The following is a 25485-nucleotide window of genomic DNA, read 5'->3' on the forward strand; positions in this document are numbered from 1 at the left end:
TGTCTGAAGTGACCTATTAGCTTCAGGTTTACAGGTTAAACCTGATCAACCGGACTGGCACACCTGAGGGTTAACAGAAGTAACAAAGAGAAGTCATGATGAAAGGACAAAAGTAAAGCCAACAGTCTTAAAAGCTTACACAGAAGTGGACCTCACAGGTTACACCTGTTTGAGCATAGATTTGCACAGAAAGTTCCCGATGAAATTATTAAAGCAAATATCTAAGGCTGAGCAGTGGTATCTCAGTAATCATAGTGTACTATGAAACTAAATATCTGTTTATTTGTAAAGACAGTTTTGACTGAGAATAGCAGTTAGTTATAGATTTATATGGCAGTGTTACGAGAGTACAATCTGTTCAGGGATCATCATTAATAGTAGTATCCTGAAATTTTATATGTAAGTTTCTCTTTAAATGAGCTGAGCATTCATGCAAAGCTTACATGAATTTCCGCTAGATCCGATAGGCTACTTGTGTTACTTGTGTTTTCAAATGATCACTTTGACTACTATTCTATTATGATTGTGCATGAGGAAAAATAAACATGCAAATTATGAAAGATCAAAGGAAAATCATTAAATGTAAAGTAATCAATCTATCTATCTATCTATCTATCTATCTATCTATCTATCTATCTATCTATCTATCTATCTATCTATCATCTATCTATCTATCTATCTATCATCTATCTATCTATCTATCTATCTATCTATCTATCTATCTATCTATCTATCTATCACAGTAAGTTACCATTTGGAAGTTATCACATTGTAATGTATTATCAGGAAATGCACTACATTATCAGATGTTTTATTAGAAAATTCAATTTATTTAGGCCTACCTTTTTGAACACGTGCATAAATATAATAAATAATACAAAATACACATTCTGGGGTTAGTTTCCTCTCTGGGAAGTTTTGAGGATCACAATAGTTTTCATGTACTTATATCACAGACTTCTATCATGTACTTATATCATGTACTTCTGATATCACAGAAGCTGCACTGCCATCTATCGACATCGATCAGCAGCCAATAAACATGAGGTTTATCTGTGACAGAGATGCCTAAACCTGGGCCTACCGATGACCCTTGACTGCCATATTACAAGAGGAGGGGAAACATATCAATCAGGTTTGATTTTTGGCCCTTCGTATGAAAAAGTTTGCACTTTTGCTTCATGAGGTTTAGTGAAACACCATGATATAGCGAAATACATTCAAATGTATAAATGTATACGGCTTGCTAATAGTTAACGTTACTGCATACATACGCTATTTGTAACAATTATAATACGAAACACTAGTAAACACATTAAACTCGCAGTACATGTTGACCGTCAGCAGAACAGAAGGTTCCGCTGTTTCCGCCCGGAACTTCCTAGAAGCGACACCAGTGTACAGCAGCAGTCCGGCTAGATTTGCTGCTAGCCACAGTGGATCAGCTGATATTTGACGGGATGTTCGTATAGACCGTTTCACCTGCTCGTAAGCTCAGCTCTCTGAAGATGTGCCGCTGAAGAATGCGATAGATGTGAGTAGTTTTGTATCAGACTGTCAGCAGATGTGTGGTAGACACTGCTAGCAGCTGTATTAGCTGTGCAGAACATGAAGTCCAGAGGGAAAAAGCTGCTGTCAACATCAATCTGTCATCGGTGCGTTTATGATTCGTGTCAGATAGGCTTGGACTTCAGGGTGTTTTCTCTCTCATGATGTCAACAGCTGGGTGAAAAACAAAACGCGCGGGGTTTAGTGCGGACATGCTGACAGTGTTGTACTGTATGATTTGATATTGGGGTCAGATCGTTGTAGAGCTGCTTTTTTTTATTACGTTGCATGGCGAAAGGCATGTTGATATGGGAAAACAGCTCGATTTGTGAACTCTAAATGCTTCTCTGTGCAGTATAGATGAATGAGTGAATACTGATCCTCAGCTGCATTCCAGTGTAATTGATTGGTCAAGGCTGGACTTGGTCCCTAAACACCCTGAGGGCTCCAGACAGCACTGTCGTGTCATCATTTAACGTTAGTGCCTGAAGAATTGACCTCATGCACGCAGCGTTCTTTAGAACTTCCACATAATGATAAGCAGCTCGTAAACTCCCGCTGAAGCTCATTTCATATGTGATATATATTAGGTGGCCACTCTTGAGACTCATCTACTGCCTCGATCTTATCAGAAACTGAGAAAAATTATAATTGCAACATTATAAACAATGATAGCGGCATGAACATTCAGTTTCTTATTATTTAACAACATATAATTTAAATGCGGAGCCTGGTAATCCCGTACTCTCCGTATCTGCATAGTTGCACATTTAAATGCTGACAGCTAAACACTGTTATAACGTGTTTAGGCTAATGTTAGCTAGCTAGCGATATTTCTCTTCAAGGACATCTTAATCGTATTCTTGATAATCAGTAACTTGCCTTCATAGTCATGAACACATTTGTAAAATCTTGCGATATTTTAAAGTCTTTATTATTTTCTAACTCTACAGCTGTGAAATAAAATGCACTTCAGGGACTCACTTTTCATTCTTAAAAACGGCATCAGAAAAAAAATGACTTTTCACAGAAAACAACGTCTAATATTTGGTTAAAATAATATGGAATTATCCAAATAACCAATAGATGGCAGCAGAGGATTAATTATTATCAAGCTGCCTTTTAAACTCCCTATATTTTTCAAGAAGTCTTGCTTTTCGATTTATTATAAAATTACTAGTATAAAAAAATTGTAGTACTTTTACCACCCTTAAGTATATATATATAGTATAGCAAGTGCAGAAAATCATTAAGCTCACACACAAACATAACTATAAGGTGAATTATTTAAATACTAATATATAGTTCACTACAAGTACATTAAATATTTATGGTATAATAATTAAATAATGCACTCAATATGAATCGATAGGAATTTAAAATATTTTATAAAATTTAATAACTTCATCTTTTAAGTTTTATCTGAACTATACCATCTATTAAATAGCCTATATTTCACCAACACAAAATTGTTACTGCTGTAGTTTTGTTATTCTGAATTTAGTCGGAATCATTTAAGCTCTGTTTTTGACATCAGCTTGTCATTTGTTTGGTCAGGTTATTACTGTCAATCATAGCAATTTTTAGACAAAATTACAATTTTGTCATTATTTACTCACCCTCATATTGTTTCAAAGCTGTATGACTTTATTGTTAGGATAGGACAATATTTGGCCCAGATACAATTTAAAAATCAGAAATCTGAGGGTGCAAATATAGAGAAAATTGCCTTTAAAGTTGTCCAAATGAAGTCCTTAGCAATGCAAATTACTAATCAAAAATTAAGTTTTGATTTATTTATTTACAGTAGATAGGAAATTACAAAATATCTTCATGGAACATGATCTTTACATAATATCCTAATGATTTTTGACATAAAAGCGCATACAAAGTTTTTTTGGCTATTGCTACAAATATACCCGACTGGTTTTGTGGTCTAGGGTGACAAATGTTTTCTTTGATGTCCACTGAATGGAGAAAAAGTCATTTCCCAAAATATATGCTTTTCCTCAGAAGAAAGTTCTCTTTAATGTTTCACAGTGGAATGTTTCATGGCAACCACAAACAACAAAAATGCATTTCCACTTTTACAAGTATACATTCAGGAAATGGGAAATGCAACATTAGTCAACCATAAGATAAAACACTAAAAAGAGATCAAACGTGGCTAGAAAAAATGGTGGAGGATGCAACTCTCCCAACTGTCCAGATAAAATGTGTTAATGAAATGAATCAAATGACAATTTGATTAAACATGTCTATATTATCATCTACCCTAGAACAGCATCTTCCAATCAGCAGCCTATTTTCTACAAATCATGCAATGTGTTTGTTTTTGGCAGTGTCCAGACTAACAACAGCCAAGGAACATTTGTACAAAGACGTCATCAATATAGAACGGGAAATGGGCAAACCTAGAGAATTCAAAGTATCCATACCACTTTCTAGGATTTTTGGTGTAGGATTCAAGCTTTCCTTTCTCTCCTAAAAAGGAGACATCGTTTGTTTTCCGCACTAACTAAGTGTGCATAACTGGCTAAAAACCAGCTAAATAATTTCTTAAAATAAAAGAAATTCCTTTCACAGAAAGTGAGTTAAGAATGCCAACCTTTACAAAACCCAAAACTAGTGTACAGTCCAAGTGTTAATGTTAATTTGTGGCCATGGGCCATGTTTCATTAGCTTGTTTCCTAGATAACCCATGATTTAAATGAGGGAATGAGTCTTAATAAGTCATAAGAACGAATTCCTAATTCATGGTGACAATTGAATTGTTTGTTTCCCACCTGCATGTTTACCACAGTAAGAGATGAGAAAACAGGGATTAAAAATTATTGACAAAAAAAAAAAGAAGAAAAAGTATAGGCCTACACAAATACAAATCCCTTAAGAAAATTAACAGTGGTTTTACTATAGTAAAAATGTTGTATACTTTAGTAGTAATACTTCGCATTAGGGATGCACCGAATGTTCGGCAACAGAAATTATTAGTCCGAAAATAGCCAAAAAAATCTCTTTCTGCGTTTGGCTGAATAAGCGAAAAAGGCTTAATAAATTACACCCAACAATAATGTGACACGATAAAAAAAGAGTAATGCAGCAAACATGTTGGCAGTGTGGAAGCATTTAAAACTGTCTGAGAAAGACACAAAAATCATTACAAGCACCGGAAGCAAGAGACCGGTTAGAACCGCATCGCATGCCTTCGATGAAAAGAGAAAGGGGTGGTTGTTGCTGCTTACTGTATGATGACTGAAATCTCAAAATGGCCTTAAACTAATAGTAAAAATGCTACAGAACATTGTTGTCTAATACAGGCACAAATTGTATGTATTCTGACAGCTCTGCTTCAGGTTTCAAAGTCCAAAGCGCGCAGAAAATATATACGTAATGAGAGTCATTCATAAATCTGCTGCTGTTAGCAAAAAGTAGTATTATGGTCTTCTTGTTGGTTTCCGCCAAAATAAAAGTCAAACATTCATGAATGTTAGCATTCTAATTTTACTGTTTTTCTGTAAAACAAAATAAAATAAATGCTAACAAATCATTACAGCAGCTCTATTAATACATTTATCATAACATTCTCCTTTGCTCAGCAAGGCTGCATTTATTTGTACATTAGAAAAAACATGCCTGATTCAAGAAGGGGGTCTTAAAAATGACCAAAGAATATTATTTTACAATTAATTTTAAGTTAAATTGTGCTTTGTTGGTAGGCTATAATGTCTACTAGAATGTAAAAAATGTTCAGTGTTAAGTAAATATTTTTAATTGTTTAGTAATTGATTTTTTAATTTTTTTAAGCAAAACAAAAATGTAAAAAGCACATTTTGGATATTAAATTTATGCAATTGTGTAAAAAAAATGGCAAAATACATGGGGGGGGGGGGGGGAAACAAAAAAAACATGTTAGGTAATCGGCCTTTGGCCCAGTGTTTAATTTTGTTAAAGGGATGGTTCGGAGTAGAATTGACTTCATTGCTATGCACTCCGAAGCCCATGTAAATACCCCATCCGAAGTTTTTTTTTACATTAGTCGAACATTTATGGAGATATTAGAGTTTTTCGAATTGCTTGTTACAGGAGTGAATGGTACATGTGATGTATCTCGTAAATTGCACCACTAAACGTGCAAGTAATCTTACCAAACTTGTACAGTAGTGTAAATAGGTTATGTACTCACAAAACGCTGCATCGGAACATTTGTAAGTCCACCATGAGTGTTTTAAAAACACGTTTTAGCCGATCCCTACTAGTCTCAAAAACTACAAATGGCGACACGTCGACGTCACTTCCCTGGTTTGAAAAAAGCACGTAAAAGTCCTCCTACTACATCTGTGTGCATGTCAACTTGTAGGAGGACTTTTACGTGCTTTTTTCAAACCAGAGAAGTGACGTCGACGTGTCGCCATTTGTAGTTTTTGAGACTAGTAGTTCTCGGGTAAAACGTGTTTTTAAAACACGCATGTGCTTCTCTTTATTTTTGCCATTTTTATTAGTACATTTATATTTATCCATTTCTGTTTCTTATTTTAGAATTTGAAATGGAAGACATTGTTTGATAAGGTCCTTGAAAATCAATAAAGTGCTTGAAAAGTCCTTGGAAATCCTGGAATTTCACTTTACAGTATCTGTTTCAAGCCTGAATGTCTAATAATACCTGTGTTTCCCCAGATTACGCCTGCAGTGAGTTCGGAGACTCTCGTCATCCCGGTCGTCATGGAGAAGCCATGGAGGTTGTGGGGGGCACTGGAGGCGTGTTTGCTGACCATGTGCGCTTGGTCCTGGGGAGTCTGCCGTGTCTCCCTCCTGGCCCTCATTCTGACCTTCCACCTGTACGGAGGCTTGATCCTGCTGGGACTCATTCTGGCCTCCGTGGCCGGCATCCTGTACAAGTTCCAGGACGTGCTGCTCTACTTTCCCGACCAGCCCTCATCCTCGCGCCTATATGTTCCCATGCCAACGGGAATCCCCCACGAGAACGTGTACGTCCGTACTAAAGACGGTGTGCGACTCAACCTCATCCTGCTCCGTTACACCGGCGAAAACCCCGCCGCTGCTCCCACCATTTTATATTTCCACGGCAATGCGGGGAACATTGGCCACCGTGTCCCGAACGCGCTGCTCATGCTGGTCAACCTGAAGGCCAACGTTGTGCTGGTGGACTACAGAGGCTACGGAAAGAGCGAGGGAGAACCTAGCGAAGAGGGATTGTACCAGGATGCCGAGGCCACCTTGGATTACATCATGACCCGGCCGGACATCGACAAGACCAGGGTGGTGCTATTCGGGCGCTCGTTGGGTGGCGCCGTGGCCATCCGTCTGGCATCGTGTAACCCGCATCGAGTGGCCGCCGTCATGGTGGAGAACACTTTCCTGAGCATCCCGCACATGGCGGCCACGCTGTTCTCTTTCTTCCCCATGCGTTACCTACCGCTCTGGTGCTACAAGAACAAGTTTCTGTCCTATAGACACGTGGTGCTGTGCCGTATGCCGTCTCTCTTCATTTCTGGCTTATCAGACCAACTCATCCCACCGGTGATGATGAAACAGCTGTACGAGCTGTCGCCATCTCGGACTAAACGCCTCGCCATCTTTCCCGAGGGTACGCACAATGACACCTGGCAGTGCCAGGGTTATTTTGCCGCCCTAGAGCAGTTTATGAAGGAGCTTCTTAAAAGCCATGCCCGAGAAGAGACGACCCAGGGGACGGCCAACGTCACCATAATCTAGAACAGTAACTACTGTTGACTGCTCTAAATCTGGACCCTCTCAGATAGAATGTACAATTTATTCTCTCAGTTTTTATTGTTTCTCTTCTCCCCAACTTCCTAAGCTCTTTCCTTCCATTGATCACACACCACGAATTCGTTATTTACAATTTCATTTATTTAATAGAGAAGGTTGAATTTTTTAAGCCTTCAGAATATTTTTTGTCAGTTTTTATATCAAGTATGAATGCATCTGTCTCAAATTGAATGCCCTCTCTGTCTTTTTTTGTTTACTGATAATGTTTGACCTCAGAAGTATACAGACACAATTGGAAGTTATTTGCCTAATCACAGTGGTCAGAACTACTCTTCAGTCAGGACATCAGTTTTAGAATGTGGTTTGAACTGCATGAGTAAAATGATGTCTGTGGTTACCAATATATGAGGAGACTGTCACGTTTGTATTATCACTTACATTTCATACATAAAAGTTGGTAACAGGTTAAAGTTGCTAAAAAATACTTGAATTTGACATTTGCACATTTAAAAAACAAAACTGATTTTAAATGTTTGTTAACCACTGATTTTATTTTACTCAAAAATGACAAACTACTATTCCAAAAATACGGAAGCCCATTATTGCCACTTAATAAAAATAATTTAAAAAAGCTTTTTAGCTTTTTATCTCACAGGAATTATTTTCTCTGAACTTACTTTTTTTCTCGCAGTTGTGAGCTTATATCTTGCAATTCAGACTTTTTCTAAGAATTGTGAGATATAAACTGATATTGAGGGGGGGAAAGTTAATATCTCACAATTCTGACCTAATAACTCCCAACTGCATGAAAAAAGTAACAATTGCGAGATATAAACTTGCAATTCTGAGGAAAAAAGTCAGAAAATGTAAGTATATATCTTGCAATTCTGACTTTTTTCTCAGAATTAAGAGTTTGTCTCATCATTTTGAGGAAAAAAGTCAATATTTTGCAAGTTTGACTTCGTAAATCGCAATTGCAATTTTATATCATGCAGTTCTGAGGGGGAAAAAATCCGAATTGTGAGGTTATATCAGGCAACTGCCTTTTTTCTCAGAAGTGAGAGTTTGTCTCGCAATTCTGAAGAAAAAAAAAAAATCAAGATTTTGCAAGTTTGACTTCGTAACTTGCAATTGCGATTTTATATCATGCAGTTCTGAGGAAAAAAGTCAGATTTGCAAGTATATATCACGCAATTCAGAATTCTTTTTAAGGAATTGAAAGTTTGTCTCACAATTCTTAGAAAAAAAGTCAGATTTGCAAGTTTATATCTCCCAGTTCTGACTTGTGAGGTTATATCTCACAATCCTGCCTTTTTTTCTCAGAATTAAGAGTTTGTCTTGCAATTCTGAGGTAAAAAGTCAGATTTCTAAGTTTATATCTCCCAGTTCTAACTTCATAACTTATATTATGCAGTTCTGACGAAAAAAGTCACAATTGTCAGTTTATATCTCGCAATTCTGAATTTGTTTTCTCAGAATTAAGTTTATATCTCGCAGGTCTGACTTCATAACTCACAATTGTGAGTTTATCTCAATTGTTAACTCGCAATTCCAAGAAAAAAGTCAAAAATATGAGCTAAAAAGTTGCAATTACCTTTTTTTTTCAGGGGCGGAAATGGCTTTCATACATAAACTCCTAGGTTTCAAGACTACTAAAACAACTCAAACAAACTACTAAACAAACAGAGAAGCTCTATTTTTTTTTTTATTATTGAAAACAAACAGAGGGCTCATTAAAATAATGTTTGCCTTTTAAATTCCAGTGAATACAGTTAAATGGACCAGGGGCAACTGATCCTAGTTAACTCATCTTTGTCTATGGCATTTCATGCATTCAATCTTCTGTATCTGATTGTAACGTGTGGAGTTTTTTTTTTTTTTTTTTTTTTCTTTAATCACACTGCCTTCTTTTTTACGGAAGGTTAAAAATCCACTCAGGAAATCGACTCGTGGTTTGATCCCATGTTTTTGGATTTGCATATGGAGCTGTGTGTGAGAAGTATAGATGTCTATACTGATTTTCATGTGGGCTGCAGTTCACTGTGAGCACTATATGAAAATACCAACACCACAAGCCTAAAATATGTTTACTCTCTCTCAGGCTTAGTGATCTTCTGAAAGTAAGAGTGAAATCGCACATAGCAGCTGCTTGACAGTGTTCCAAGCACAGTCCATTTGCACAACTTGTAAATAAGATCTTTCCCTTCTTTTAATAAGGTCAAGTGCTTAACATCAGATCTTTACCAATGACCTGTTTTGTTTGGATCACGTTGGAAAACCTGCCCATTGGTGACTGTTGCACTGTGTTACACATCCATTTTCTTGCAGTTCCCCTCAAAAGCAGAAAATTCACCACAATGTAATTAATTGAGACGAAAATCATTTACTGTTTCTTCAGTGGATAACAAAAGGAGAAATTTTGAAGAGTACATTAGTCACAAAAGTCACACAATGAAAACACCTAAGACGTTTTGCTGTTCACTATAAAATGAATCTGTTGAAACTGTGAAATCTTTTCAGTTTAGCGGATTTGTACATAAGGTTATCTCCAAGAAGACTTGGAATATTCTCTCCTCTTTTCTTATAGTTGAAGAGCAACCAGCACATTCTTTGAAATGTCTCCTTTTGTCTTCCACAGGTTTGAAAGAGTAAATACTGGCAAAACGTTCATTCTTTCAACTATTCAATGTATTGAATCGGGGGGTAAAGACATGAGGTTTGTGTTTCTTTAGTCTCACATTGGTGGTTGACCGTCAAGCACCCATTAAAAGCTAAACGGTGGACTTTGTAAACCTGACCCATTATGTAGTGTTGGATCGATGCACATCCAAGTCTGTAATTATTGCATGCTTTAGATGCTCAGCACATTTCGTTTAGCTCTGATGCACTTTTACGCTCACGTCTTTTGTAATGCGTTAAAACTGCCTGTGAATTTTAAGACGACAGATTTCAAGGCAGAGTGATCCTATGTCAGTTTGCATGCAAATCTTCACACCAGAGGTTTTTTGTCAGGCTTCCAAAGTCCACAATTCCGGATTTGACGTTCTCCAGGGTGATTTAAAAGATTGTATAGTAGCACAGCTGAGCTCTAGATGTCTTCAGTTATTATGCCTAGTATTATTTTTGGTTATTAGTTACGTAGTAACAGGACAGTTGTTATTGAGTGAGAAGTGGAAGAAGTTCCCAGGAAGTCGGCTTTTAGGTGGTTTCAGTACATAAGATACTTTTGTATGTCAGTTTATTGAGCTTTTGATTTTAAAAGGAATATTCAGAATGGTCATTATTGATCATATAGGCCTAATTCATATTAAGAACTGCCTCTAAACCTTATAGGAAATATTTTCAAATTAAAATCGCAATGTGTCATTTAGTTTGAACTCAAAGTGACGTGCCATGATACCTTATTGAATGTCTGTGCGGTTGAGTGTAAACCTTGAAACAAAGATGCTGAAAATGATTAAATGAGGAAAATACTACTTACTAGATTTGACTAACACACCATTGGCATGCTCTGGCCATTCTCTGGGGCTAGTTTGTATGTTGAAATCTCATTTCATCTTGTTCGTAAACTGAATATAAGAAATAATATAAAGTGCTGCTCATGTTTTATATTTGCTTTTTACAGTAAATAGCAGAGCGGAAAGATTCAGTTCTGAATGTGCAAGGAGGGTTTTCTTATTCTTTCGACATTTGTGTTTTGAGCTATGGACTTTCTATTCGAATCATTTGTTCATGTACATAGGATTGAATCACACTTTCTATTTTCTGTGTGGTGACATGCAATAAAGAAATCAAACCCTTCTGATAACTTGGCTGCAAGAGTCTATTTGTACTTAAAAGCCACTGGTTCCTGTTTCTGGTTTTTGCTGTGGAAACTCCACTTTAAAGAGAACGAAACTTGTGTTTTTTTTTTTTTTTTTTTTGTTATTTTTGATTTTATACCAAGAATAGCTTTCGTTTTGCTTGTCGCTGTCATTTGTATACTTTATGTGCTGGTAATTTGTGATTAACAAACTTGACATTTTCATTTATCTGTTATTTATCTTTGTACATTTGACGCAGTTTGTCGGAACAGCCACAAAGCAAGTGGTGACAAAGCAAGTTTCGGTTGCAGTGCAGTGTTAAATACGGTGGGTGTGGACAGCTCGGCAGGAAAGGGACACGAAAACCAGACCGTTAGCTGGAGAATTGTAGCAGACAGGACGTTTTTGCTGAGTAGAGCTGCTTTTGTACGTGAAGTTGAAGTTTGACTTCAACTGTAGATCCTAGTGTTCCTCTATTCACATAAACGAATATCAGCTTAAAGAGGAAGGGTAGTTATGCATAAGAGCCTGAGCCAGGATTTGTCTGAAAGAAATGTGTGCTAAGAGCTTCAGGGGAACATTGATGCCGTATGAAGGCGAACTGGATTCAGCCGGCATAATGAAAAACTCCAGACAAGCTTCTTTCTGAGGTGGGTTGAGATCTTTAGCTTCTTCAGAATCTCTCTCTATGTGCTATTCATGCTACACTTATTCACTAACAACCGTATTTTCTAAAAGTTTGTTTCCACCATGCCTGCTGAAGATGTTGGTCTAGGTCGGGGTGAAAGGAGAAGGTTGCCCTGGCTGTTTCTAGTGCTGGTCATCGCTGCCATCACCTCCTCTTCCCTGTCTGTGATCTCCCTGTACCACGTGCTGGCCTTGCAAGCCGAGGTGGAGGGGTTGAGAGCCGAGGTGGTCCGCAAGAGAGAGGAGCAAAGCGGGACGCTAGAAGAACCCATGAGTGGGTCAGAAAAACAAACCCATGAGCAGGAGGAAGATGAGGACAAAGAGAGAATTGAGGTTTGGACCACAATATGTACATCAGATGTCTTTTAAATTTAAAGGAATTGCATAAATAGCAGTTAGTTTTCACTTGCTAATGAGTTAATATTTCAATCATTTAACGATACATTCATATGTTTATAGTTTTGGTGTCACTTAATGGTCAGAAATCCATTTTCTGATGTTGAAAAAAAATATGTTTGCCTTCTCTTTGCTTTTTTATATCAGTATGATACGTCTAATAGTAAGTTTAAAACGAGTCAGATAAAAATGTATCTAAAAAGTAGTCAGAATACAATTGTCACTTTGGGTTATATCTCGGTAAATTTATTTTAGGTTTGAGGTCTAGAGTCCAAACGCTTGTTGGAGAGCGCATGTCCTCTAAACAGGAAATTAACATTGTTAATGTTGCAGTTCATCAGTTATGAAACTAGTAATATCTATATTCAGCTCAAGTCAGTTTAGTGTCGATTTAGTTCAATTTAGTAACGGTGATGTCACGTACAGTTAAAGCAAAATTTATTCAGACGCCAACATTTCTCACATTGTCACAGTTTATTTGAAATAGTTTAGAAAATGGTAATAAAATATGACAAGAACTTCGAGTTAAATTGTGTCAGAGCACATTCATCTCGATAATGTCAGATAACATTGATAGAAAGGTATGCAATGGATTAGAATCAGCCAAAGATTCAGATATTTCAACTATATTAGAAGTTTTACACGACTATCAATACTTTTTGACCAATTACTGTAACAAGCAATGCTTAATTTTTTTTTTTCAGTCTGTGGTATAAAAAAGTCGCATTAGCATCTGAAGAAAAAACACTTAAAACATGGTCGGATCAGTGTCTAAATTATTTTTGGGTATAATATGTCACAAGCTGTGTTTCCATCCACCCATTTGTATGCACATTTTCAAAGCAAGATGCACATAAATTCTAAAAATGCTCATAAAAATTGAGTAGTATTAACTTTTTATCCGATAAGAAAAAATGTGCATAAACTACAATGGAAACACATGTGACTTTGCACGATGGGACGGGATAAATTGACTAACCAGCGGACCGATCTCATTGCACAGCATCAGAAATGTTGTTTTGGTCATTCTGAAATGCCTGAGCAAAGTCTGTCTTTGAAGTATGTTTGTATATTGTCTTAAACGACGGCTTTTCTAAACAGCAAAAAGCAGTGACTGCATTTATTGTGTTTCATCTGCTTCCTCTGAGGTGCAAGTAATATGACAAGTTTTGAGTTTTTTTTAGGAAGTGATGATTTTGTTCTCTTTGACATGTTGAATGGAAATGGTGCTTTATTCGCAAATGTTTTATTTTTATTTTATATTCCAGTATCTTTAGATGGAAACATAGCTACAGTTTACTTTATTTTGCTATCCTCACTTACATAAATTAATTATAGTGTCCTGCAACCACTAGTAAAAAATATAAAATATTATATCTGATGTTTGAATGTTTTTTGGTTTGACTGTTATCTGGATTATGTAATCAGATTCCAAAAATCAAGTACTCAAATTAGAGAATGTTACATTTGATAATGCTCATAATCAGATTAGTTATTTTTGTGAATTTTATGGATGGTAGCAAATCATTCATAATGTACTGATTCTCCCTAGTTGTTCTTTTAAATGGATTCCCAATTGTTTTTTTGGGTTTTTTTTTGTCAGTCAAAACCGCTTTGACATGAAGTCATTTCTTGAAATGTCTCTGAGGAAGTTAATATTTCAGTTATTTAACAACACACGTGTACATTTACACTGCAAAAATGTTTTTTTTTTACTTAGACTTTTTGTCTTGTTTCCAGCCAAAATATCTAAAAATTCTTAAATCAAAAAAGATTTTCTAGACAAGTAAAAAATATTTTCTTGTTTACAGAAACAGTTTAAGTGAGTTTTTGCTTAGAACAAGCAAAATAAAATGTGAACGGGGTAAGCAAAAAAATCTTATTTCAAACAGAAAACAAGATTATTTTTCTCACCCCTGCTTGTTTCAAGCCAAAATGCACTTAATTTTGACTAGTTTTTCTGAAAACAAGACAACAATTTTTACTCATCTAGAAAATCCTTTTTGATTTAAGAATTTGTATATATTTCAGGTGGAAACGTAACAAATCTAAATCTAAGTAAGAAAAGCTTTTTTTTTTTTTTTTTTTTTTTTTTTGCAGTGTACAGTTTAATGTCGTGTTTGTGTTAGGGGTTACATTGACACGCAGGCAAACAAATATTTAAGTTTTTAGTGTTTAATAAATGATTAGCTTTTTATCAATCCACAAATCCACTGTAGTTCTTATATTAAGCCCAGTTTGGGATACTCTGGTTTAATCTAATGTTTAATGCATTTTATGATGTTGAAAAAAAGCAATATGTTTTCTTTCTCTTTGCTTTTATATTTCAATATGGTACATTTAAAGGCAATTTAAAAAACAAGTTAGATAAAAAAGTAATCTAAAAAGTTTTCAGAATACCTAGAATGAGTAACCTAGATTGTGTTACTAACTACAGTTTTTGTGTATGAATCCATAACGAATTACAGTTTGTAAAAGCAAAAAGTAATCTACCCAGCTCTGATCATCAATTATGAAACAACTTCAGTTCTACTATAAACATCTCTACAGAAAGCAACACTGTCATTATCCAGCTCAATTCAGTTCAGTTTAATTCATTATATGGTGTTTCATACTGTGTGTCAGTTACAGTTACGGTTTCAGTTTTGCTGAAATTGTGACACTAGTCAGCATTTTTGACTTTAAGGTATGTCCCTATACAGAAATGGGCTTTTCAGAAATATTCCTGACATAAGAAATATTGACTAGAGTAAAATGTGTGACAACTAGTCCTAGTCGCTTTGTGAGTACTTTTTTAAGATATATTTTTAAGTGAAGATACTGTCAAAATGTATTCAGACACCTTCAACATTTCTCACATTATCACAGTTTATTTGCTAGAGTTAAACTGTGTGAGAACAAATTCATCTTGATAATGTAAGACAACTTTGCTAAAAATGTATGTAACAAAAACATGGTCAGGTCAAAGTGTAAAATCAAATTTTTGCTCCCAGTTTTTTTTTTTTTTATCAGTTTTAATGGTAGTCCACTGTATGAAGAATGTTTGGGTTTATTACACGGCTCTTTGGAATGCTTGATTCTGATTGGTCAGTTGAGACATTTGCAGGTTCGTTCTTTTCAAATAATCACGCTCCAAAGTAATAACGCATAGCCGGTACTACTTGTATGTTTAAAATCCCTCCGTGCCAACAAAGATTACCGTTTGGCGCCATCTTGTGACAAACACTGGACAACCACAATTAACAATGGAAAATTTCGACATTAATCTATTTAAATTGTCTTACTAACGTACATAGTTTGAAGGTTAGTCACGTGGTACTATATCGTTTCGCGGAAGGATAAAAATGTTAATTTAAAACAAATATGCCAATAAAAGGTTTCAAATTCATATTCATGTCCAGTTTTTTTTTCCTTATGTGGCAAGTAGCCGTGTAATAAGCGGGATAATGTACAGGCAGCAAGTAGTTATCGCAGAAATAAGCCCCTTCAGTGTGATACAAGACCCTCCGCTTCGCGTCGGGTCCTGATCACACTGTCGGGGCTTATTTCTGCGATAACTACCGGCTGCCTGTACATTATCCCTTACATAATATGCCACAGTTTACTTTATTTTGCTATACTCATTTACATGAATGAGCACTAGTAAAAAACAAATTATATCTGGTGTCTGAATAAATTTTGGATTGGCTATATTTTTGGGCACTTTCATTCTTGTCAAAGTGGCCATTATAATCTACCACAAACAATGACCAGCTTTATCAGTTCCAATAACAGACCATCTTGAATCTTAAGCTTGTATAAAATGTCTGAGCTGTTTTTATTCAGCAGGATTTCTGGTTGTCTGTGTACAGTATCTGCAGCAGCCTGAGATGGATGAGACCGTAACAGACCATACTGTCCTCTCCAAAAGGAGCCTAGGTCATAGGTCGAACAAAGCAGGCAAGCCCACGCTTCTGCTTATTCCGTGATGTTTGTCTTGTCTTTTGTTTTAGAGTGTTAACTGAGAAGAGCTGTGGGTTTTTTGTGTGTATACTGACAGGAATGATGCGAAGCGCAGATGGTGTAAGATTAAAACCACTCAATAAATAAAAACATGCACATTGTGCAAAAGTGCACCATTAGACATTTGCATATCCTGTCACTTTATGAGTCACTGAATTCAAACCCTTATAATATTATTATTGGAGTTGCACTGCCATAAGCATTGCCATCTCTTACAAACAATACTTCTTTCAATTAGAAATTAAAATTTTGCTTTTTATTTTTCTTGTTTTCTCCTATGAAAACCTCTTTCCACAGAATCCCAGTCCTGCTTACAGATGATGGCAAACAGCAAGAAAAAAACCTTCCAGAAAGGTACTTGAGGAGTTTGTAAAATTATAGTGTTTTTATACCATGACATGTGGCATAGACTTAAGTTAAATTAAATTACGTTCATTGACCTTGCTTTTGCTAGTGCCATGAAAGTGTTCATTGTACTATAACAACACTGTAACTTTCAGAACTCAAAATTTCATTCTCAGTACAAAAAGATCGTCTTTTATAACTAGCCTACAACAGTGTTGTTTTTGACAACCATCTTAGATTTAGTCTTAGTCTTAGTCTTTTGGACTAAAATGCTTATTAGTTTTAGTCCAATTTTAGTCACTTCTATATGTGATAGTTTTAGTCGACGAAAAGTCAAAAAGGTTTTAGTCTAGTTTTAGTCAAAAAAATGGGAAAAAGTAGTCTTTTAACAAATTATTGTAGGTCGGTAAGTATTTTGCTGTTGGGTAGTGTCACTTATAAGTTGTGAAAATAGCAGATCTATAGTTCAACACAATGTGAGCTTCCGGATCGACTATTTTCACCAATAATTACAATAATGAAGGAATGGTTTTAGACATAAAAGACATATATTTGAAATACACCTATAGGTCCTCTCGCCGTTTGCGACCACCCATCATGGTTAATCGTCTGTCTGTCTGAGTGCCAACAATGTGACGTGTTGAGCGTAACCAAACATGGATAGAACGCTAAAACGGCTTGCCATACTAGTATGGCAAAGAGTATTTAATGCTAATACGGCTTGCCATAGCGGCAGATACTTTTTAGGTTGTAATTGGCATGCACAATAAGCAGAAATGTCATGCATTTTAAACGTCTGACGGACCACCCACTAACATTTGTCTATTCTCGTCTCGTCAACGAAAACTCACACACGTCTCGTCATGTTTTAGTCATCAACGAGCCATTTTTACCTCGTCATCGTCCCGTTATCTTCATGAAAAAAAGTGGCGTCAAGAAATGATTTCGTCATCGTTGACGAAAACAACACTGGCCTACAATGACATGTTCTGAACTTCTGCAATCACATGAATGAGGTAAAAAGGGAAAAGTTGCATAGACGTATGACGTCTACTGTGCATATCAATCTGAGAAATCCTGGTGTTACAATAAAGTACAGCAAAAATTACCCTGTTCAAAAGTTGACATACACTAGATTCTTAATACTCTGTTGTTACCTGCATAATCCACAGCTGTGTTTTTTTTTTTTTGTTTAGTGATAGTTGTTCATGAGTCCCTTGTTTGTCCTGAACAGTTGAACTGCCTGCTGTTCTTCAGAAAACATGTCTTTGGTTTTTCAGCATTTTTGTGTATTTGAACCCTTTCCAACAAAAGACTGTATGATTTTGAGATCCATCTTTTCACACTGAGAACAACTGAGAGACTCATATGCAACTATTACAGAAGGTTCAAACGCTCACTGATGCTCCAGAAGGAAAAACGATACATCAAGAGCTGGGGGTGAAAACTTTTGAACAGTCTAATGTCTAATTTTTTCTTATTTTGCCTTAATATCATACTTTTTTCATTTAGTGCTGCCTTTTAGAAGCTACAGAAGATACTTGCATGTTTCCCAGAAGACAAAATGAGTTCAATTTACCCTGATCTTCAAATTAAAAAAGTTTTATGCATAGTGTTTCCTTCTGAAGCATCAGTGAGCGTTTTAACCTTCTGTAATAGTTGCATATGAGTTCCTCAGTTGTCCTCAGTGTGAAAAGATGGATCTGAAAATCATACAGTCATTGTTGGAAAGGGTTGAAATACAAAGAAATGTTGAATAACCAAAGAATTTGTGGGATCTGAAGGATTTTTCTAAAAAAACAGCAGGCAGTTTAACTGTTCAGAACAAACAAGGGGCTCATAAACAACTCTTACTAAACAAAAAAAAAATGCTGTCTAAACCACGGGAAAAAAACATTCAAGCTGCTAAATCATACGGAGAAGGGCTTAGTAAGCAGGAAAGGGCACAATATTTTGAGAAACTAAAGTTAACAGGTGGTAAAGATACGTACGAGCAGTATTAATTAAGATATTAGCCTAATATTTCACCTACCTGATTGGAAATTATAAGAACAAACACAAATGCCGCCAATATGGCCGATTGATGGTGCGTCGTGAAAACACTCTATTGCAGTCATTCCCAAAGGCGGGGTCCCGACCCACAAGTGGGTCGCGGGAAATATTGTATGGGTCGCCAAGTCGAGCACTATTTTTCAGTGCGCTATATACTCTTGATTAAAATTTATATGTGTAATTCACCTATTAGCCGCACGAGGGAGCTCGTTGTTTTCTTCTTCTGCTTTCTTTTTTGTTGTTGTTCTTTAGCTGCGCTCTGCATCGCCTGTTTCATACTCCGTCTGCAGTGCGTATGCGTTGCGTATTTTTTTCCGCACCCATGTTAACGGATTGGAGCGTTCACACTGCACGCGGTTGCTGTCCAGCAGTGCGTCCCAGAAGCAGTGCGTTTGCAGCAGAGCAGCGATCATTTCGGCAGAGTCTATTTTTTGCTGTGCTGCAAGCGCTGCATGTGCTGAATTAAAGTGCATTGTTCGCTGTAAAAATGAACATGGATTGACACGAAAATGTCCCATAAATGCATATAAATGAAGTCCACTTTTTCACAGTCAACACGTGGCTTTTTGGCTAGGTTTAAAATGAGGAAAAGTGCAGTTTTAAAGAAAAAGGCAACATAATACGTGCACTTGTCCAGGCAGAAAATTTCTTTAAAGCATTGTTTTTAATAAAGATTTAATGCGGAAGAAAAGCATGAGAGCCGACTGTTTCTGTCTGTGGTAAGTTTTAATTAAAATATTTTTAGATAGCCCAATTTCAATTAGAAAAGGAAGCTATAGCCTCCCTATGTTGTGTTTAAATTGTGTTGCAACTTGCTTGAGCAACTTAATATACAAATCTAGAAGTCAAGTGCATTGAATAATACGTTGTTTTTTATTGAGTTTAAACGTGAATATGTCTGTTATTGTAGTAGTGTACTGTGATAAAAGAGGATCACAATGCTGAAAAAGCACTTGTGGATTTGAAATCAAAATAACGGATAAATATTGTGTTTGTGGTAAACAGCATTTTCTGCAAATCTGCATTTTACTTAAAAAAAAAAGTGCTTTGTCAAATATCTGTATCTCTTTTAAATAGTTAAGTGGAAGCATGACCTTAAAAATGGTCACACATATTTTGTTAATCCATAAATTCTCTTCGTGATATATGAACTATATGGGCTTAATGTTTATTGGGTCACAAAGATTTATCGACTTTAAAATGTGGGTCCCCAGGAAAAAAGTTTGGGAAACACTGCTCTATTGGATCTTAAGAGTTTGAGCAGCACATGCCATGCACATGTTTTACGAGTCTATCCTAATGTTTAGATGATTATCGAAGTAAACGACATTTAAAATCTGTATTTGACACAACATTTAACACGCAATTTAAGTCAATATAATTTTTTTGGTCAGAGTTTGCTTTGGAAACATGCACAGCCATTCCATGGCAAGTCGGACTGAAGCGTGGCTCGGCTCTGGAGGAAGAGCAGGGCACCATTTTAGTCAAAGAGGAAGGATTCTTCTTTATCTATAGTCAGGTATATCAATTCTCAATGCATGACACATGTATGATTCATAAATGATCTTTGAAACATCGCAACACCGTGCTCAGTGTTTTTTCCTCATTATTTCAAGCTCTCCTTTTCCCAGGTTTACTACACAGACTCTACGTTCGCTATGGGCCACATCGTGATTCGTATAAAGAAGAACGTTGTGGGAGACGAGAGTCAGCACGTCGTTCTCTTCCGCTGTATTCAGAGCATGAATCGAGTCAATCACTTCAACACCTGCTTCACTGGAGGTGAGCCGGGAAACTCCTGCTGCTTTATTAATGCACTTTAGTGAATCTCACAAAAACATCTCTGCATGGTATTTATACATGGTAGTATTACATTAATGCTGACTACATTGTTTTGATATATATTTAAACTAGAAATACTCAGAAATTATGTATGTGTATACACACTATCAGTCAAAAGTTTTTGAACAGTGAGATTTTTAATCATTTTTAAATACTCACCAATGATCACCATGAGCCAAACCAATATTTTCTATTTGAATATATATTTTTAAAATTTCATTTAAATTCCATTTATTCCTGTGATTTCAAAGCTAAATTTTTAGTATCATTACTCCAGTCACATGATCCTTCAGAAGTCATTCTAATATTCTGATTTGCTGCTTAAAAAAACATGATTACTATGTTGAAAATAGCTGAGTAGAATTTTTTTCAAGTTTCCTTGGTGAATAGAAAGTTCAGAAGAAGCGTTTATCTGAAATCGACGTCTTTTGTAACATTATTTGTAACAAATTCAACTATTTTAACTATTGATAGGAATAATAATAATAATAATAAATGTTTCTTGAATAGAAAATCAGCATATTAGAATCATATTAGATTCTAAAAATTCTAAAAAGCAGTTATTTTAAATAGCAAAATATTTCAAAATGTTACTGTTTTTGCTATACTTTGAATCAAATAAATGCAGGCTTGGTGAGCAGAAGAGACGTCTTTAAAAAAAACTTTACAAATCTTACTGTTCAAAAACTTTTGACTGGTAGTTTTCTTTTTTTCTTCTTTTTTTTGTGGATGACAGACAAATTATGGTTATTTCTTTAAGCAAAGTATAGTTTCTCATTTCTCATCTTGTGATTTTGGGCTGACATATGACCCAGACATGTTCTTGACAGATCTTATGATAATCATCTAGTTTATGTGGAAACTAGACCATATTTGTTTTCACACAGTGAGAGAGTCCAGAAATAGCATAGACCAGCAAATGTTAAGGAAAATATGTCTGTTTTACTTTACATTTTAAACATGAAGTACTGAGAATAATAGTATTGATGAAAATGTCTCATAGAGAAGTGCAATGCTGTACAGTAGGAATAAATAGATGATTAGAAATGAAAGTAACTGAGCATGTGATGTGCAGGCGTAGTGAAGCTGGACTCTGGAGACAGACTGGAGCTTCTCATACCTCGTACCCACGCAAATATCTCTCTGGATGGGGATTCCACCTTCTTAGGAGCAATAAAACTGGCCTGACTGTGGAAATAGGCTTTGGATCAGACACTGAATGAGACTGCATATGCTTGGTGGCATATATAATTATTCATCAGGATAAATATTGACAAGCACTGGACTTCATGAATACAAGAACTGCTTTATCCTGTGGAGTATTCTTGAAAATGTCTTCACTGAACTATTTTTGCACTTGCTTTGGTTCACAGTTCAGTGGCATTTCATCAGGCATGCACACAATTGACTTCATTTACAACAAACTGGTCTTCATAATCTTTTATGAAAATGTAACCTCTCGAAAATTACCTTTATCTTAGCAAATGCTGTGCTCTTTTTGTTTTCCACTCTTATCTCTAACCGCCTGACTCATTCAGGTACAGTGCCTTGCAAAAGTATTCATACTCCATTTTTTTCACGTTTTGTTATGTTGCAGCCTTATGTTAAGCTGCTTTAAATTACTTTTGTCCCACATCAATCTACACTCCATACACCGTAATGACAAAGCACAAAACAGGTTTGTAACAACTTTGCAAATGTATTACAAATGAACAATTTTAAACTATTCCATTGCATAAGTATTCATACCCTTTTCTAGGACACTTGAATTTAGCTCGGGAGCATTCATATCACTTGTAGATGTTATTACACTTGGAGTGGAGTTAACCTTTCGCAAATTCAGTTGAATGAGTATGATTTGGAAAGGCACACACCTCTCACCTCTGCTGAAAAATCAAAGGTCAAAAGAAGTGCCTGTGGAATTCAGAGACAGGGTTGTGTCATTGCACAGATCTGGGGAAGAGTTCAGAAAAAATTCTGCTGCATTGAAGGTTCACAGAAGCATGTTGCCTCCATTATCTGTTATGAATGAAGTTTGGAACAACTAGGACTCTTCCTAGAGTGAAGACGTATGAAAACCCACTTGGAATTTGCAACAAAGCACCTAAAGAACTCTCAGATTCTGAGAAACAAGATTCTCTGGTCTGATGAACCTCAATTCCAAGCATTATGTTTGGAGGAAACCGGTCACTGCTTATAACCTGCTTAGTACCATCCCAACAGTATGCTGGTAGAAGCCTCATGGCAGATATTTGCCACATGCAGCTGTGCAAAGCCTGTCGCGTAATACCCAAAAAGACTTGTAAAGGTGCTACAACGAAGTACCACATTAAGGGTATGAATACTTATGAAATGGAGTTTTTTCATTTTAATGAATTTGCAAAGTTGTGACAAATCTGTTTTTTGCTTTGTCATTACGGTGAATTGAGTGTAGATTGACGTGGAGAACAAAAAGTTATTTGAAGCAGTTCAACAAGCCTGTAAACAAAATGTAAAAGAAAAAAAATGAATAAAGCCCTTTTTTCACGGGATAAAATCATGTCTCACTCAGCATTTTCTGTTTAATAAATGTCCCCATTTTATTCTAAAATGTGTTGCAAACAGTGTTGGGGGGTAAGTTACGTAATAATATTACTTTTTCTAAGTAACTAGTAAAGTAACGCATTACTTTTTAATTGACAAGAAAATATCTGAGTTACTTTTTCAAATAAGTAACGCCAGTTACTTTTCCCCCATTTATTGATTAAAAGCTCTACTGACCCCATGTTGAGAAATTGTGAGTAAGATGTTACTTTAGTTCTAGAGTAAATGTAAACATGCATTAATTCATCTCACTCACACACAAAAAAACATACAGTATACCTCGAAATGAATAAAAACAGTGAAATTCAACTCAGAATATGACGCAAAACTGCAATAACTAAATATGTTAAATAATACACATATCCTAAGGTTCATTAGCTAACATTAGTTAAAAACATTAGTTAACATGAAATAATAATGAACTACACGTATACAGCATTTATTAATCTTTGTTAATGTTAATTTCAACATTTACTAATACATTATTAAAATCTTGTTAACATTAGTTAATGCAGTGTGAACTAACACGAACAAACAATGAACAACTGTATTTTCGTTAACTAATGTTAATGAAGATTAGTAAATACAGTAACAAATGTATTGCTCATGGTTAGTTCATGTTAGTTCGTACATCAACTAATGTTTAATTAATGAACCTTATTGTAAAGTGTTACCAAATATCCTTTACGTATTTAATCCCATTTTATTAACCGATGTCTTTGCTGCCGACCTTCATTGATCCAATTCACCCATACTAATAAGCAATAATTACTCAAGATAATCTAACATTTGTTTTCCTTTTTTACTACTAAAGAGTAAAGACTCTTTTTTTTTTTCCTGCAGTCTACTGTACAAACGTGAATTTACTTTTCTCTTTTGGTGTGAAAAGGCTTTTACATTTGCAAAAAAATAGAACTTTTTATGTTAAAAGCAAACAAGCAAGCCCTGTCCAGATTAAAAAGTAACGTAAAAGTAATGTAATGCATTGCTTTCCATAAAAAGTAACTAAGTAACTTAATTAGTTACTTTTTTTAAAGAGTAACTCAATATTGTAATGCATTACTTTTAAGAGTAACTTTCCCCAACACTGGTTGCAAACACCATTTCATGACGATTTTAACGTCCTTGCTTGTCTTTGTGGACACGCACACCTGTATTTTATTACTCAGAACATCTGCCGAAAATAATACCTCAGTATGTGCTTTGGTTATTAAAAATTAAATTTAACCAAGTACTTGACCATTTTCCCTGTAAGGGATAATGTACAGGCAGCCGGTAGTTATCGCAGAAATAAGCCCCGACAGTGTGATCAGGACCCTACGCGAAGCGGAGGGTCTTGTATCACACTGAAGGGGCTTATTTCTGCGATAACTACCGGCTGCCTGTACATTATCCCGCTTATTACACGGCTACTTGCCACATAAGGAAAAAAAACTGGACATGAATATGAATTTGAAACCTTTTATTGGCATATTTGTTTTAAATTAACATTTTTATCCTTCCGCGAAACGATATAGTACCACGTGACTAACCTTCAAACTATGTACGTTAGTAAGACAATTTAAATAGATTAATGTCGAAATTTTCCATTGTTAATTGTGGTTGTCCAGTGTTTGTCACAAGATGGCGCCAAACGGTAATCTTTGTTGGCACGGAGGGATTTTAAACATACAAGTAGTACCGGCTATGCGTTATTACTTTGGAGCGGTGATTATTTGAAAAGAACGAACCTGCAAATGTCTCAACTGACCAATCAGAATCAAGCATTCCAAAGAGCCGTGTAATAAATTGAAATAACCAGCACATGCTGGTTTATGCTGGTCCTTGACCAGCTAAGAACCAACATAAACCAGCAAAGGACCAGCTAAACCAGCATCCCAGCATCAAAACCTAACCAGCATATGCTGTTTTTTTCAACAGGGTTAACATGATCGTTTGCTTTCATGCATCAGTATATGCATGAACATGTAGCCTCTGTATTTCTACCAGCAGATGGAGACATTATAACACTTTGGAAGTACTTGCTTTGTGTTCAGTGCTTTTACACGACCTCCAACAGAAGGTGTTTTCTGTTCATTGACGGAGGTTGTTTAAGCTTCTGGTGTTTGAATCTGTCAGCCGCATCTCATAGAGAAACAATCATAAAGTCCTTGAGATGCTGGAATTTTGCATGTACTGTAAACATAGTGTCTCTTAACAATAAATCATCAGCTCCACTGTTAGAAATGAAGACGATTTACTTCACACATGACATTTTTATGAGCTTCATTGAGAGTGGTCTTGGCTTAGCTTTTATTTTCGAGTTATGAATTAATGAACTGAATCCAGTTCCTTGGTGTCTTTCAAAGAAATGATGAATCACCCGCCAAATCTCTGAGGAAATTTTATCACATTAAACCTTTAAAGGCCTTCACACATTTGTGCTTCCTTTGCAATTTCCAGGGCAGATTCTTTTCTTTGATTTAGATCATTCGGCTGT

The 25485-nt window shown here is 35.9% G+C and overlaps 2 protein-coding genes across 2 annotated transcripts; both read left to right on the forward strand.

Moving 5' to 3' along the window:
- The first annotated feature begins 1393 nt into the window (after positions 1-1393).
- On the forward strand, positions 1394-11104 carry abhd13 (abhydrolase domain containing 13). The gene is made up of 2 exons (XM_073845559.1): positions 1394-1534; positions 6223-11104. Exon 2 carries the CDS (start codon positions 6268-6270, stop codon positions 7279-7281), a length of 1014 nt encoding a protein of 337 aa, XP_073701660.1. The 5' UTR covers positions 1394-1534; positions 6223-6267; the 3' UTR covers positions 7282-11104.
- A 745-nt stretch (positions 11105-11849) lies between these two features.
- Positions 11850-23098, forward strand: tnfsf13b (TNF superfamily member 13b). The gene is made up of 6 exons (XM_073846202.1): positions 11850-12119; positions 16034-16121; positions 16482-16538; positions 19976-20100; positions 20213-20363; positions 21499-23098. The coding sequence occupies exons 1-6, from the start codon at positions 11850-11852 to the stop codon at positions 21609-21611; spliced, it is 804 nt and encodes a 267-aa protein (XP_073702303.1). The 3' UTR covers positions 21612-23098.
- Positions 23099-25485: the final 2387 nt, after the last annotated feature.

This window comes from Garra rufa, chromosome 8 (genome assembly GCF_049309525.1).
Source record: "Garra rufa chromosome 8, GarRuf1.0, whole genome shotgun sequence".
Taxonomy (NCBI): Eukaryota; Metazoa; Chordata; class Actinopteri; order Cypriniformes; family Cyprinidae; genus Garra; species Garra rufa.